The sequence below is a fragment of the Gymnodraco acuticeps genome, unplaced genomic scaffold (assembly GCF_902827175.1).
Source record: "Gymnodraco acuticeps unplaced genomic scaffold, fGymAcu1.1, whole genome shotgun sequence".
NCBI classification, from domain to species: domain Eukaryota; kingdom Metazoa; phylum Chordata; class Actinopteri; order Perciformes; family Bathydraconidae; genus Gymnodraco; species Gymnodraco acuticeps.
Window position 1 is genome coordinate 19270 of NW_022991218.1, and position 17655 is coordinate 36924.

The 17655-nt window shown below is 40.3% G+C and overlaps 1 protein-coding gene across 1 annotated transcript in view; it reads left to right on the plus strand.

The window, feature by feature from the left end:
- Nucleotides 1–2043: 2043 nt before the first annotated feature.
- nme7 (NME/NM23 family member 7) overlaps nt 2044–17655 on the plus strand; it is a 53009-nt gene continuing 37397 nt past the window's right edge. Inside the window, exons 1-6 of the mRNA XM_034239053.1 lie at nt 2044–2169; nt 3889–3990; nt 6527–6693; nt 13615–13725; nt 15721–15771; nt 17152–17359. Of these exons, the coding sequence (XP_034094944.1) occupies nt 2167–2169; nt 3889–3990; nt 6527–6693; nt 13615–13725; nt 15721–15771; nt 17152–17359 (642 nt within the window). The 5' untranslated portion in view covers nt 2044–2166. The remainder of the gene's footprint in view (nt 2170–3888; nt 3991–6526; nt 6694–13614; nt 13726–15720; nt 15772–17151; nt 17360–17655) is intronic.

Consider the following 17655-nt stretch of genomic DNA (forward strand, 5'->3'; position numbering starts at 1 on the left):
CAACTGAGGTTTTTGAGAGGGTAGACCCGGACCCTGAGGTTTGAATGAGGGTATAGTTGACCTCTGAGGTTTTTGAGTGGGCAGACCCTGTCTCTGAGGTCTTAGAGGGGCCTGAGGACTCGTGGCTCTTTTCTTCGTTGACGTCATCTCCTTTTTGTCCATCAGTGGAGGTCTCCATAGACCTCTTCTCTTTGCGTAATCTAAATCGAAACAAGCCCTTCATCTTAGCCCCAATAGTTCTCAACATATGGATGGCGTGACCAACCATGACATCAAGTCTGTGGTGGGAAGTGACGTGTTCGCTTTCCATAATACCCTCAGCCTGGGAATTGCAGCTGACTGCTGACTTGACGCTGGTTACAGCTTCTTTCACCAGCAGCCTGGTTAAACGTGTGGCGCTGACACACTCAACCATGTCCTTAATGCCCAGAAAATCAGCGATAGTCTGAGGGAGTGTGTTGCCCAGAATGGACCAAACAACCTCCTCAGAAATGATGAAATTGTTGTTCTTCATGGCTACTAGTAGGGATTTTGTCAGTACATCTACTAGGTCCAAAATAAACTCTGCCACATAAATTTTGATGCCATCATCAGATGAGCTTTTGTTCAGGGATTCCCACTTATCCACTGGCAGCCTGCTGAAGAACTTTACTATCACTGCACGGATGTTATCTCGACTGATTGCTGCCATGTTCTCTTCCTGTGGGATAGCTGATTGAGACATAGTAATTTTAGATTGAATTTTAACTACTAGGTAACACTAATTATTTTGTAATAATTACTATCTTTTTAAGTAATTCTGCTCTGTAATAATAATTATTTTCTAATAATTACTATGCTCTGAATTAGTTCTTTGGTATCCTGTCCTTTTGGTGAAATAACTGTCTGTTTTTTAACGCACTGCACTCTCTGTAAGCCTCTCAAAGGGTGACCAGATGTGATAATGAGGTCCCTTTGTAGGTTTCAATGTGCCTTGATGGTCATTTCGAATTATGTCATCGGATCAAAGCTATGACGTCATCATGAGATCATCAGATCAATGTTTGAACGTTCGTTCGCTAAGCCCCGCCCCCGAACAACGCTGCCGTGTTGTTTCTACGGAAGCCCCGTGTTGTTTTTTAAAATCAAGGCAAAAGCATCTACTGTCAAAAATGAGAAAGAACACAGAAAGAAATTGCCGAGTTTGTGAATTCCTGATCTATAATGTGAATAATGCATTGGCTCAATGGATTTTTATCTTTAATTGATGTATACTGTTAAACATATGTAACATTTGAACACTTAAAGTTACATTACCACAGATCCACATAAACAAAACTAGCCTAAATCTCTCTGTTTTTATGTTTTGAATTTGTATTTTAAATATTTTGTATCATAATGTTCTCGATTTGATTTTCTAAATGTATTATTTATCATTATGTATTTAGATTTAAATGCATTATGCACAAAACAATTGGGAAATGTACAAATTATATCCCAGGTGTTGATGATACCTTCCTCTCATTTTACATTCAGCCTGTAGTCCAGATGATGGCAGCAGAGCTCTTAAAATATTTAATTATGATCTAATATTACCACTTTACACACTTTATGTGAGACTTGCAGAGGTCAGAGAAAAGTCTGCAAAAAGAGGAGAAAGTTATTCAAGTATAATATATATATATATATATATATACGTGACAGATATAAACAAACTGAGGTATTTACACTATGAACAATATAAGGAGGTATACGCATTAATAACAGCAGTATAGAAATTGAATATAGCCTATATCAGGTATACAAATATCCAGTATAATACAGACATTGTCGACTAAATGAATATGAATATACCATATACAGTATGTTGTTCACATCTTAGATACTCAAGTAAAGTACAAATACCTCAAACATATACTTAAGTACAGTACTTATAATAAAACATAATATAATAATACATAATATATAATCATAATAAAATACATAGGCTATTTTTAGATTTTCTCTTTGGACCATTTTATTTTATGACAATTGGTAGATTCCGATGTTTTTTCAGTTGTCAGTTATCAACCCTGAACGCACCTTGTCCACAGTTTCTATAGCAACGGGACACAGCACGATGGCTAATGTCTGCTAGCTGAACACAGCATCGGGACTTTAGGAATAAACGTTGTGAATTGGGCCGAAATGGTGAGTTAAAAACCCTCCGTTCAGTCCTCATTGTGTAAACACACTATCCGATGGTTAGACATTCAGCACGGTTTGGATATGAAACACTTCAACGGACAAAACCGAAAAGTGTTTGCTAACGGAAGCATAGCAAACACAGGCTATCAGTTAGCATAACAGTTAGCTTTACCAACCGTTAGACTCGTTAGAATGACTAATAACTAAATAACTAATTAAAAGTAAAAACAACATTTACAACTATAATAATTGGTGGCAACTAACAAGATTAGCGTTGACTGCCTGGCTGAATTTGTAACGTTTTATCGTTACCTTAAATGTAATTCTAAATACTGTTTACAATCACATACTACATTTAACTTTAAATAGACGTTGGAGAAGTACTCAGATCTCTTGTACTTAAGTCAAAGTAGAAGTACTCAGATCTTGTACTTAAGTCAAAGTAGAAGTACTCAGATCTTGTACTTAAGTAAAAGTAGAAGTACTCAGATATTGTACTTAAGTCAAAGTAGAAGTACTCAGATCTTGTACTTAAGTAAAAGTAGAAGTACTCAGATATTGTACTTAAGTAAAAGTAGAAGTACTCAGATGTTGTACTTGAGTAAAAGTAGAAAGACTCAGATGTTGTACTTGAGTAAAAGTAGAAGTACTCAGATCTTGTACTTGAGTTAAAGTAGAAGTACCAGAGTGTAGGAATACTCTGTTCCAGTAAAAGTCCTGCATTCAAAATGTTCCTCAAGTAAAAGTAGAAAAGTATTCTCATCTAAATATAGTGAAAGTAGCGACAGTAAAAGTAGTCGTTGTGCAGATTGGTCCATTTCAGAATAATATATATGATATGTTTTATAATGATTGATCATGAAAGTGTTCTCAAAGCTGGTAAAGGTGCAGCTAGTTTGAATGGCTTTGTATACTGCAGGGTAGCTGGTGGATTTACTCCAGGTGGAACTAAAGTCTGATTCAACACTTGATTATATTTCACATCATTCATCTGTGAAGTAACTAAAGGTATTAAATACATGTAGTGGAGTAGAAGTACACCATTCACCTCTGAACTGTAGTGGAGTAGAAGAAACACTACATTTTAACATGCACACATGCATTTGATGTACATTTTAATATACATAACAGCTAGGAACAAGCAGTGACGTTAACTACATTTAATCATATAGCCTACTGTACTTAAGTACCATTTTGAGATACTTTTTTACTTTACTTAAGTATTTAAATATTTTTGCTACTTTGTTCTTCTACCCCACTACAATTCAAAGGTTAAAAGTGTACTTGCATTACCTATAATAACTCACGCGGTCTCTACAAGTTGATGATCAAAATCAAAACACTGATAGAAGGTGGGATAACAATATCACAAATGTGAAACACTTAAACATGGAGCATCGTGAACAGATCAAATCAGAAATGAGATTAAGCACCTGGGAGATGTCGTTAACGCTGGAACAGAACGTCCTCTGCAACAAATTGAAATGTTGTTGACACGGGCACAGAGACTACTTAAACTTTATGATTTGGACTCTGAGTCATATTTTCTTATGGACCATTTGGGTCAATTTCTATACACAATGATCTTTGTGCCAGATTATCATAGCCTCGTGTTTTAAAGTGACATTATGATCTTTTTTTAGGTCCCTTTTGTTACCTAAAATATGGGTTATGTGTGCCTCGTTGTCCCTCTGATGTGTTCTCTTTCCTTGACATTTTCAGGAGGAAAGATACGCCTTTCTCACTGAGTGGTACGACCCGACTGCAGCTCTGCTGAGGCGCTACCAACTCTTCTACTACCCACAAGACAACTCAGTGGAAATGGTGAGCATTCACTACTGCTAATACTATTTATTTAATGTGACAGAGGCTGCTTCAACTTTCTTAGGCTTCTTTTGTAATTGACACAAAACATCTGTACAAATAGGACTTGAATCCCAAATGGCACATAACTACGCAATTTACAACATACATCACGCAGTAGAAGCAGTTCAAATGAAATTTAGCAGGCGATTCAAGAAGTTGAAGAGTCTCAACATTTGAATATTCAAGAAGAATAACAGGATTTTTATTCCATGAATGTATTTTTCCGCTGCTTTACAACTCAGGTTACAGGACTGCGTCAGTAGCACAGAGTGGAGCATATTTGAAAACCAAGACCTCAGTGACTACACCCGAGCTGTACTCTCCTGCATCTCATTCTGTGCTGTGCTACGTTACTGTGAGGAAACGAACCAGAGTTTTCCCAAATCAGAAACCCTGGATGACAGGCGAAGTGCGGCTTCTCATCAGAGAGCGCAACGCCACTTTCAGATCAGAGGACAGAGAGAAGTACAGCACTGCTAGAGGAAATCTCAAGAGGGGAATTTAAAGCTGCTAAGGAGAGCTACGGGAGAAACATTGAGGGTCACATCTCAGATAACAACCCACGGCAAATATGGCAGGGAATACAGAACCTCACAAATGACCAGGGCAGAATCACTACAACAGTCCATTCTGACGCCTTGCTAGCAGAGGAATTAAACCGTTTCTTTGCACGGTTTGAGGCAGTCAGACAAACAGCGCCCCCTCCAGTCTACAGCAGCACCTCACTAACACTTCATCAACACCAAGTGAGACGAGAACTGAGGTTAGTGAACCCCAGGAAAGCTGCAGGACCTGACGCTGTGCCTGGGAAGGTACTTGTGTCATGTGCGGACCAACTATCTGAGATTTTCACCAGGATTTTCAATCTCTCCCTGACCCAAGCCATCATCCCATCATGCTTAAAATCAGCAATCATAATCCCCGTCCCCCAAAACAACAGCAGCCTAAATAACTTCAGGTCCATTGCCCTAATATCGGTGGTTATGAAATGCTTTGAGCGGCTGGTCTCACATCACATCAAGGCCTGCCTCCCCCAGCCTTCGATCCTCATCAGTTTGCCTTCAGGCCAAACCGCTCCACGGAGGATGCCATTGCCATAACCCTCCACACCACACTAAGCCACCTGGAACATCCAGGACACTAGGCTTCTCTTCATAGATTACAGCTCAGCCTTCAACACCTTCATCCCTGACATCCTCATCAATAAACGTCTTGACCTCCACCTGCCCCCCCCTCCACCTGTGCCTGGATAAAGGATTTCCTCACAAACAGACCACAATGTGTGAAACTGGGCTCCCATCTCTCTTCCACACTTACACTCAGCACTGGCTCTCCCCAGGGCTGTGTGCTGAGTCCACTCCTGTATGCCTTATACACGCATGACTGCTCTCCCACCTACCCTTCAAACACCATCATTAAATATGCAGACGACACCACCGTCATCGGGCTCGTGTCAGGAGGTGATGAGACAGCCTATAGAGAGGAGGTCCGGAAACTGACGGAGTGGTGCGCGGTCAACAACCTACTGCTAAACTCAATAAAAACTAAAGAAATTATTATCGATTTCAGGAGAACCAGCATAGACCACGCCCCCCTCTACATTAACGGGGACTGTGTAGAGAGGGTGCCTTCATTTAAATTCCTGGGAGTCCACATCTCCCAGGAGCTCACCTGGTCCACAAACACCACGGCAGTGATAAAGAAGCAGCGACTACTTCCTGAGACTGCTCAGAAAGAACCATCTGAACCAGAAGCTGCTGGTGACCTTCTATCGCTCTACAGTTGAGTGCGTCCTCACATACTGCATCTCTGCTTGGTATGCAGGGTGCTCGGCTGCCGACAGGAAGGCTCTGCAGAGGGTCATTAACACGGCCCAGAGGATTATTGGCTGCCCTCCCTGGAAGACATCACCAGCTCTCGCTGCCTCAGGAGGACCAGCTCCATCCTGAAGGACTCATCCCTTATCACTTATTTTGTTTTACTTGCTTGTAAGCGCTTTGAGCACCAGGAAAAGCGCTTTATAAATGTAATGTATTATTATTATTGTTATCCCACCCAGCCCGTCATCTGTTCGACCTGCTGCCCCGAGGGCCGGCGCTATCGTTCACTGAAAGCCCGCACCTCCAGACTCACAAACAGTTTCTTCCCATGGGCCATTAGGACATTAAACACACACAAATACCCCCCATATCCCCACTGTGCAATAATCATGATCTGTCTCTATGTATACCCTATCCGAAGCTGTGTGCGCTACTTGCTGGTCGAAACTGCCAGACCTTTTAATCTGTGTTTTAATATGTCTGTTTTTAAAGCACTCGCTGGAGCAGTGACTATAAATCTCGTTGTATTCTCGACAATGACAATAAAAGCTTTTGAATTAGAATTTTGAGGTTAACCCTCTCTGGGATATTTCTCATAGTCATTTTATCCCGCTCAAGTCTACCACTATATCATATTATTAAATGACCAATGTGTTTGTTTTTTGCCTTTTTAGTTTGATGTTAAAAACCAGCGAATATTTTTGAGAAGGACGAAATATGAAGACCTCCATCAGGAGGACCTGTTCGTCGGGAATCGAGTGAACGTGTTTTCACGGCAGCTGAATCTGATCGATTATGGAGATCAATACACAGCGAACAAACTGGGCAGCAAAAAAGAAAGGTACATCACCTTGCTGGATTGCTCACAGACATTATTAGATTCAATTAGATTTGATATACTTTATTCATCCCAATTATTTTTGTGTGACAGCAGGATGTAAACAAGGCATTGCACATTAATTAAAATATATTAAAATAGATACAAAATAAATAAAATAATAGAATACTAAAAAAAATAAACACAAACAGTACATATATACAGATTGTTTACTTTCGTAACATAGGGACATCACTATGTAACACTCGTGCTTCTATTGGCTACCGCTCCAACACATTGTACGTGATAGGCTAAGGGGCGGGACAGCTATAAGCATTTGACCAATCACAACGTAGCCGGCCAGTTAACCAATCAGAGCAGAATGGGCTCTGGTTTGAGACAGAGGGTGAAAAGAGGTGATGCAGCACAGACAGTATGAGAACAATAAAGAGCTTTTTGGACATTAAAGCATGGAGACATGTAGAGACACTACATACTGATATACACCTGAACATCAGCAGGAGAGGACTCTTTAAAGTAGAGACACTACATACTGATATACACCTGAACATCAGCAGGAGAGGACTCTTTAAAGTAGAGACACTACATACTGATATACACCTGCACATCAGCAGGAGAGGACTCTTTAAAGTAGAGACACTACATGCTGATATACACCTGAACATCAGCAGGAGAGGACTCTTTAAAGTAGAGACACTACATACTGATATACACCTGAACATCAGCAGGAGAGGACTCTTTAAAGTAGAGACACTACATACTGATATACACCTGAACATCAGCAGGAGAGGACTCTTTAAAGTAGAGACACTACATACTGATATACACCTGAACATCAGCCGGAGAGGACTCTTTAAAGTAGAGACACTACATGCTGATATACACCTGAACATCAGCAGGAGAGGACTCTTTAAAGTAGAGACACTACATACTGATATACACCTGAACATCAGCCGGAGAGGACTCTTTAAAGTAGAGACACTACATGCTGATACACACCTGAACATCAGCAGGAGAGGACTCTTTAAAGTAGAGACACTACATGCTGATATACACCTGAACATCAGCAGGAGAGGACTCTTTAAAGTAGAGACACTACATACTGATATACACCTGAACATCAGCAGGAGAGGACTCTTTAAAGTAGAGACACTACATGCTGATATACACCTGAACATCAGCAGGAGAGGACTCTTTAAAGTAGAGACACTACATACTGATATACACCTGAACATCAGCAGGAGAGGACTCTTTAAAGTAGAGACACTACATACTGATATACACCTGAACATCAGCAGGAGAGGACTCTTTAAAGTAGAGACACTACATACTGATATACACCTGAACATCAGCAGTAGAGGACTCTTTAAAGTAGAGACACTACATACTGATATACACCTGAACATCAGCAGGAGAGGACTCTTTAAAGTAGAGACACTACATACTGATATACACCTGAACATCAGCAGGAGATGACTCTTTAAAGTAGAGACACTACATACTGATATACACCTGAACATCAGCAGGAGAGGACTCTTTAAAGTAGAGACACTACATACTGATATACACCTGAACACTCAGCAGGAGAGGACTCTTTAAAGTAGAGACACTACATACTGATATACACCTGAACATCAGCAGGAGAGGACTCTTTAAAGTAGAGACACTACATACTGATATACACCTGAACATCAGAGCACTCTTTAAAGTAGAGACACTACATACTGATATACACCTGAACATCAGCAGGAGAGGACTCTTTAAAGTAGAGACACTACATGCTGATATACACCTGAACATCAGCAGGAGAGGACTCTTTAAAGTAGAGACACTACATACTGATATACACCTGAACATTAGCAGGAGAGGACTCTTTAAAGTAGAGACACTACATGCTGATATACACCTGAACATCAGCAGGAGAGGACTCTTTAAAGTAGAGACACTACATACTGATATACACCTGAACATCAGCAGGAGAGGACTCTTTAAAGTAGAGACACTACATACTGATATACACCTGAACATCAGCAGGAGAGGACTCTTTAAAGTAGAGACACTACATACTGATATACACCTGAACATCAGCCGGAGAGGACTCTTTAAAGTAGAGACACTACATGCTGATATACACCTGAACATCAGCAGGAGAGGACTCTTTAAAGTAGAGACACTACATACTGATATACACCTGAACATCAGCAGGAGAGGACTCTTTAAAGTAGAGACACTACATGCTGATATACACCTGAACATCAGCAGGAGAGGACTCTTTAAAGTAGAGACACTACATACTGATATCCACCTGAACATCAGCAGGAGAGGACTCTTAAAGTAGAGACACTACATACTGATATACACCTGAACATCAGCAGGAGAGGACTCTTTAAAGTAGAGACACTACATACTGATATACACCTGAACATCAGCAGGAGAGGACTCTTTAAAGTAGAGACACTACATACTGATATACACCTGAACATCAGCAGGAGAGGACTCTTTAAAGTAGAGACACTACATACTGATATACACCTGAACATCAGCAGGAGAGGACTCTTTAAAGTAGAGATACTACATACTGATATACACCTGAACATCAGCAGGAGAGGACTCTTTAAAGTAGAGACACTACATACTGATATACATCTGAACATCAGCAGGAGAGGACTCTTTAAAGTAGAGACACTACATACTGATATACACCTGAACATCAGCAGGAGAAGACTCTTTAAAGTAGAGACACTACATACTGATATACACCTGAACATCAGCAGGAGAGGACTCTTTAAAGTAGAGACACTACATACTGATATACACCTGAACATCAGCAGGAGAGGACTCTTTAAAGTAGAGATACTACATACTGATATACACCTGAACATCAGCAGGAGAGGACTCTTTAAAGTAGAGACACTACATACTGATATACACCTGAACATCAGCAGGAGAGGACTCTTTAAAGTAGAGACACTAGATACTGATATACACCTGAACATCAGCCGGAGAGGACTCTTTAAAGTAGAAACACTACATACTGATATACACCTGAACATCAGCAGGAGAGGACTCTTTAAAGTAGAGAAACTACATACTGATATACACCTGAACATCAGCAGGAGAGGACTCTTTAAAGTAGAGACACTACATACTGATATACACCTGAACATCAGCAGTAGAGGACTCTTTAAAGTAGAGACACTACATACTGATATACACCTGAACATCAGCAGGAGAGGACTCTTTAAAGTAGAGACACTACATACTGATATACACCTGAACATCAGCAGGAGATGACTCTTTAAAGTAGAGACACTACATACTGATATACACCTGAACATCAGCAGGAGAGGACTCTTTAAAGTAGAGACACTACATACTGATATACACCTGAACACCAGCAGGAGAGGACTCTTTAAAGTAGAGACACTACATACTGATATACACCTGAACATCAGCAGGAGAGGACTCTTTAAAGTAGAGACACTACATACTGATATACACCTGAACATCAGCAGGAGAGGACTCTTTAAAGTAGAGACACTACATACTGATATACACCTGAACATCAGAGGACTCTTTAAAGTAGAGACACTACATACTGATATACACCTGAACATCAGCAGGAGAGGACTCTTTAAAGTAGAGACACTACATGCTGATATACACCTGAACATCAGCAGGAGAGGACTCTTTAAAGTAGAGACACTACATACTGATATACACCTGAACATTAGCAGGAGAGGACTCTTTAAAGTAGAGACACTACATGCTGATATACACCTGAACATCAGCAGGAGAGGACTCTTTAAAGTAGAGACACTACATACTGATATACACCTGAACATCAGCAGGAGAGGACTCTTTAAAGTAGAGACACTACATACTGATATACACCTGAACATCAGCAGGAGAGGACTCTTTAAAGTAGAGACACTACATACTGATATACACCTGAACATCAGCCGGAGAGGACTCTTTAAAGTAGAGACACTACATGCTGATATACACCTGAACATCAGCAGGAGAGGACTCTTTAAAGTAGAGACACTACATACTGATATACACCTGAACATCAGCAGGAGAGGACTCTTTAAAGTAGAGACACTACATGCTGATATACACCTGAACATCAGCAGGAGAGGACTCTTTAAAGTAGAGACACTACATACTGATATCCACCTGAACATCAGCAGGAGAGGACTCTTTAAAGTAGAGACACTACATACTGATATACACCTGAACATCAGCAGGAGAGGACTCTTTAAAGTAGAGACACTACATACTGATATACACCTGAACATCAGCAGGAGAGGACTCTTTAAAGTAGAGACACTACATACTGATATACACCTGAACATCAGCAGGAGAGGACTCTTTAAAGTAGAGACACTACATACTGATATACACCTGAACATCAGCAGGAGAGGACTCTTTAAAGTAGAGACACTACATACTGATATACATCTGAACATCAGCAGGAGAGGACTCTTTAAAGTAGAGACACTACATACTGATATACACCTGAACATCAGCAGGAGAGGACTCTTTAAAGTAGAGATACTACATACTGATATACACCTGAACATCAGCAGGAGAGGACTCTTTAAAGTAGAGACACTACATACTGATATACACCTGAACATCAGCAGGAGAGGACTCTTTAAAGTAGAGATACTACATACTGATATACACCTGAACATCAGCAGGAGAGGACTCTTTAAAGTAGAGACACTACATACTGATATACACCTGAACATCAGCAGGAGAGGACTCTTTAAAGTAGAGACACTAGATACTGATATACACCTGAACATCAGCCGGAGAGGACTCTTTAAAGTAGAAACACTACATACTGATATACACCTGAACATCAGCAGGAGAGGACTCTTTAAAGTAGAGACACTACATACTGATATACACCTGAACATCAGCAGGAGAGGACTCTTTAAAGTAGAGACACTACATACTGATATACACCTGAACATCAGCAGGAGAGGACTCTTTAAAGTAGAGATACTACATACTGATATACACCTGAACATCAGCAGGAGAGGACTCTTTAAAGTAGAGATACTACATACTGATATACACCTGAACATCAGCAGGAGAGGACTCTTTAAAGTAGAGATACTACATACTGATATACACCTGAACATCAGCAGGAGAGGACTCTTTAAAGTAGAGACACTACATACTGATATACACCTGAACATCAGCAGGAGAGGACTCTTTAAAGTAGAGATACTACATACTGATATACACCTGAACATCAGCAGGAGAGGACTCTTTAAAGTAGAGACACTACATACTGATATACACCTGAACATCAGCAGGAGAGGACTCTTTAAAGTAGAGACACTAGATACTGATATACACCTGAACATCAGCCGGAGAGGACTCTTTAAAGTAGAAACACTACATACTGATATACACCTGAACATCAGCAGGAGAGGACTCTTTAAAGTAGAGACACTACATACTGATATACACCTGAACATCAGCAGGAGAGGACTCTTTAAAGTAGAGACACTACATACTGATATACACCTGAACATCAGCAGGAGAGGACTCTTTAAAGTAGAGACACTACATACTGATATACACCTGAACATCAGCAGGAGAGGACTCTTTAAAGTAGAGACACTACATACTGATATACACCTGAACATCAGCAGGAGAGGACTCTTTAAAGTAGAGACACTACATACTGATATACACCTGAACATCAGCAGGAGAGGACTCTTTAAAGTAGAGACACTACATACTGATATACACTTGAACATCAGCAGGAGAGGACTCTTTAAAGTAGAGACACTACATACTGATATACACCTGAACATCAGCAGGAGAGGACTCTTTAAAGTAGAGACACTACATACTGATATACACCTGAACATCAGCAGGAGAGGACTCTTTAAAGTAGAGACACTACATACTGATATACACCTGCACATCAGCAGGAGAGGACTCTTTAAAGTAGAGACACTACATACTGATATACACTTGAACATCAGCAGGAAAGGACTCTTTAAAGTAGAGACACTACATACTGATATACACCTGAACATCAGCAGGAGAGGACTCTTTAAAGTAGAGACACTACATACTGATATACACCTGAACATCAGCAGGAGAGGACTCTTTAAAGTAGAGACACTACATACTGATATACACTTGAACATCAGCAGGAGAGGACTCTTTAATGTAGAGATGCTACATACTGATATACACCTGAACATCAGCGGGAGAGGACTCTTTAAAGTAGAGACACTACATACTGATATACACCTGAACATCAGCAGGAGAGGACTCTTTAAAGTAGAGACACTACATACTGATATACACCTGAACATCAGCAGGAGAGGACTCTTTAAAGTAGAGACACTACATACTGATATACACTTGAACATCAGCAGGAGAGGACTCTTTAAAGTAGAGACACTACATACTGATATACACCTGAACATCAGCAGGAGAGGACTCTTTAAAGTAGAGACACTACATACTGATATACACCTGAACATCAGCAGGAGAGGACTCTTTAAAGTAGAGACACTACATACTGATATACACCTGCACATCAGCAGGAGAGGACTCTTTAAAGTAGAGACACTACATACTGATATACACCTGAACATCAGCAGGAGAGGACTCTTTAAAGTAGAGACACTACATACTGATATACACCTGAACATCAGCAGGAGAGGACTCTTTAAAGTAGAGACACTACATACTGATATACACCTGAACATCAGCAGGAGAGGACTCTTTAAAGTAGAGACACTACATACTGATATGAACCTGAAAATGAGCAGAATATGTCCTCTTTAAAAAGCATTCATATTCGTAAGTGTAAAACGTTGCCTTTTACTGGCTTAAATCTCTGGCTTGATACATTTTTTTTTGTTTCTCTCCATTTTCCAGAACTCTTGCTTTGATAAAGCCAGATGTTGTCACCAAGCTCGGAGATGTCCTTGAGTCGATATACTCCTCCAACCTGATCGTGACCAAAGCTAAAATGACTTCGCTAACATGGTAAGTGCACAAATGTCTGTGTGTGTTTAAATGACTGTTCACTGATTATATCTCAGTGTTGTTTACCATGTATGATTTTTATACTGATCTGAACCTATGTGTCTGCGTCTCTGCTGAGTTACTAATAATACTGCAATTCATATTGTGGAAGTGTGTGAGAGTCATGGAGGCAGACACAGGCTGTTTTGTGCCACACACACACACAAACACACACAAACATATGGATGGCATCACATTAGGAACATATGGCGTTCAAGGAGAGGACAAGGGTGCCGTTTAATCACCGCTTTATCAGCTGCTCAATAATGGGGAAAATATAATTTCACAACAATCTCAGTCTTAGATAATGAGTACAATGTGCAATTTCTACTTTGACATTTGATTATCAGGTATACTTTTCATTTGGAAGTCCTGAGATACAAGTGAGCATTCTTGAAGTCTGATTCGACTAGGTTTTTCTCCTGTGTTTATTATTTAAGAAAAGGTGAAAGAAAAATATTTTACCACGATAATCTTTCTACATTTTTCTTTTTCAACTGTGACATTTTTGTCTTTTTTGTTGTTTGTCATTTAAATACCTCTTTCGGCCACAAGAGGCTGTAGTGCACCACTAGACCACAAGGTCCTAACGAGTCATGTCTTCTTCCCATTAGGTTTTTTCTTTCTGTGTTAGCAATTTATGTAGCATTACTTAATATTTGTATTTATTGTAAAACGCTTTCCCCCCTTTTTTCACAGATGATTTTTTTGCTTTTATAGGAACTCAAAATGATTATACTGTCTTTTGTTTTACTTACTTGAGAGCAGACTTAAAACATTATGATTGCTGGACTTTCGTCTGGTATAGTGTTTCTACATTTATATGTTAAAGAATTTGACAAGCATAAGATAGATTGAATTTTTCCTGTGCAAGGCTAACTACATTCTTAGTCAAAGCAGTTTTCTCCATAATTGGCACTACTTCGTAAGATGATATCTCTTTTCTTTTTTTTAAACATCCATGGGACTTATTAGTTACACACCAATAAAATAGGGTTACTTATTTTTTATTACTGATTAGTCTGACCTTCTCCACACCGCCAAGCAGGGGCGCTCCTTGCGAACAGGCAATGCGGGCAACTGCTTGGGGCCCCGGAGCAGAAGGTGGCCCCCAAAGAAGGTAGATTAAGAAGGTCCACAGCAACGAAAACATGAAACACCCTTTAATTTACTGCAACGACATGTCAGGAAACCCCCTTAAGGTGGCCCCATGCCCCGCGCCGTAAAATGCTGCTTCTCATCTTAAGTTTGTTGCCTTGCTCCGCTCCAGGGGGGGGGGGCTGTCGGCTGTGCGTGGTGATGAAAAGCTGGTTCGAGGGCCCCCCAGTGAATGTTTGCCTAGGGCTCCCACCACCGACTCTAGGATCGCCACTACCGCCAAGTAATAAAATACTGCCGGAAAAATACAGGGTCGAAGTAAACTAAAATGTTAACGTTAAACTTGTTTTAACTGAAGGAAATTTCTCCCAATGTTGAGAGTTTTTGGGTGAAATGTTATTTTATTTCAGTGCATTCCTGTGATTAGTTTTTTTGCCCAAGCAATTACAAAGTTGAGAACATAAATGCTAAAAAAAAGTTTTTTCATTTGATCTATTAATTTATATCTTTCTCTAGTTATTTTTATTATTATTTGTGATCCAATTAATCACAGTTAAAGTAAAAGGAGATTTCTTCGGATAATAGAGATGTCTCGATAATACTGGAATACAAGTTGATTTGATCGTTTTGTTTATTGGGATGTATAATTGTCAAAACAGGTGTGAGGTTCAGTATTTGAAGATGTCTTCTGTTAAACCTTCTGGCTGCCAAAAGGAAACCAAAACGTTTTGTAAAGAAAGGATTAAAATATTGTTGACCTCTGTAAATGTCTTTGTCAGCATAAAGTGTCTACTCAGAATAACTCAGATAATGTGGCCATTTATTAACTCCAAGGTTTATGGTGTTCTTGCATTACAGGAGGCAAGCGGCGGACTTCTATGTGGAACATCAGTCAAAGCCTTTCTTCAAGTGAGTGCCTGTAAATGATTTGCCAGTCTTGAGCCAGCAGAGAACACTTCTGGTATCCGGCCACTATCATTAACAGGATGTGTGGAAATGATCCTAATGACATTGGAGTGACATTCGGACATATTTAAAGGGATAGTTTGGATGTTTTGAAGTGTTGTAATATGAGGTAACTTTCCACTGTCAGTGTGTCGTACATGCCGTTTGTGGAAAGAGAAACAGAAGTAATGGAAGGAAGCCAAGCAATGTACTGCTGTGGAAGTGTTTAGATTCAAACCATTAATATCACCCAGGAATGCAATTTACCATTTACAGTCCCCTGGTCTCAAGGTCAACCATTTTTGGAGTGTGGTTTGGTTTAATGCTTGAAAAAAGGTCTGTGGTTGACACAAGGTAGAGAGATTTTAAGAGAAGTACCCCACTTGTGACTTTTGAAGCTTAAATGTTTCTTAAAAATGGCGGTAGCTAACAAGCGATTAATTGGGATGACTAAATGTCATCACGCTGAACATTAGCCACCTTTAGCTTAGCGGTGGTGACGTGAAGTCATGTGACCGTGCTGTAGTTCTTTCATAGCCCAACATTAGCTGCCTTTAGCTTAGCGGTGGTGACGTGAAGTCATGTGACCGTGCGTGCTGTAGTTCTTTCATAGCCCAACATTAGCCGCCTTTAGCTTAGCGGTGGTGACGTGAAGTCGTGACCGTGCTGTAGTTCCTTTATAGCCCAACATTAGCCGCCTTTAGCTTAGCGGTGGTGACGTGAAGTCATGTGACCATGCTGTAGTTCTTTCATAGCCCAACATTAGCCACCTTTAGCTTAGCGGTGGTTACGTGAAGTCATGTGACCGTGCTGTAGTTCCTTTATAGCCCAACATTAGCCGCCTTTAGCTTAGCGGTGGTGACATGTAGTCGTGTGACCGTGCTGTAGTTCTTTAATAACCTAACGTTAGCTTTTTTTTCTTCCGGATATTTACTCTACAAAGTTAGTAGAGTTACTTTCATATGTGGAGCTTTTCTTGCTAAACTAAATATGTACGTATAATAAACACTTGTTTGCAACAGAACTTATTTTCTACAATAATCCAAACTCTAATGTAGCAGTCTGACAGCAAGGTAAAGCTGTGGAAATATTCTAAATATAGCTCGTACTTAAACTGATATAGATATTTCTAGGTGTTAAATATGTCCACAGCAGTACTTTGCTTAGCTTCCTGCCAGGTCTGTTTCTACTACATATACTATAATACACTGACTCTTGAGAAGTAGCTACATCCAAACCCTCTTCAAACTAATCTGAATGAATCCCTTTGCAGACTTCCTGCTTGTAGGAATTCCACTTATCTGCTTTATTCCTCATGTCCTTGCTCTTCGTTTTTTTTTGCAGTAACTTGGTGCAGTTTGTGTCCTCGGGTCCTGTGGTTGCCATGGAGCTGATGGGTGATGAGGCCATGTCGATCTGGAGGAGGATCCTGGGCCCCGGAGACTCTGCTGTTGCTCGGAAAGAGGCTCCAGAGAGCGTTCGAGCCAAGTTGGGAACAGATGGCGTCAAAAATGTTGGTCATGGCTCCGACTCAATTGCAGCAGCAGCAAGAGTAAGAGAGTGGACTTGAAGAGGCCCTCTAATGCTTTTTGGGGGTTCCCTTTTCCTGTAGTGTGTCTATATAGTGCATGTAAATGGTCTTCAAAGGCTAAAATCTCTCTCCCACACACTCTCCCCCCCTGCCTGAAACACCTCCATTGTTTACTTCCTGAACATAGTGACACCACTTTGTTACACTCGCGCTTCTATTGGCTAGCGCTCCAACACATTGCACGTGATAGGCTAAGGGGCAGGACATCTTTAAGCGGTTGACCAATCACAACAGAGCACAAGACACCTCTTTGTAAC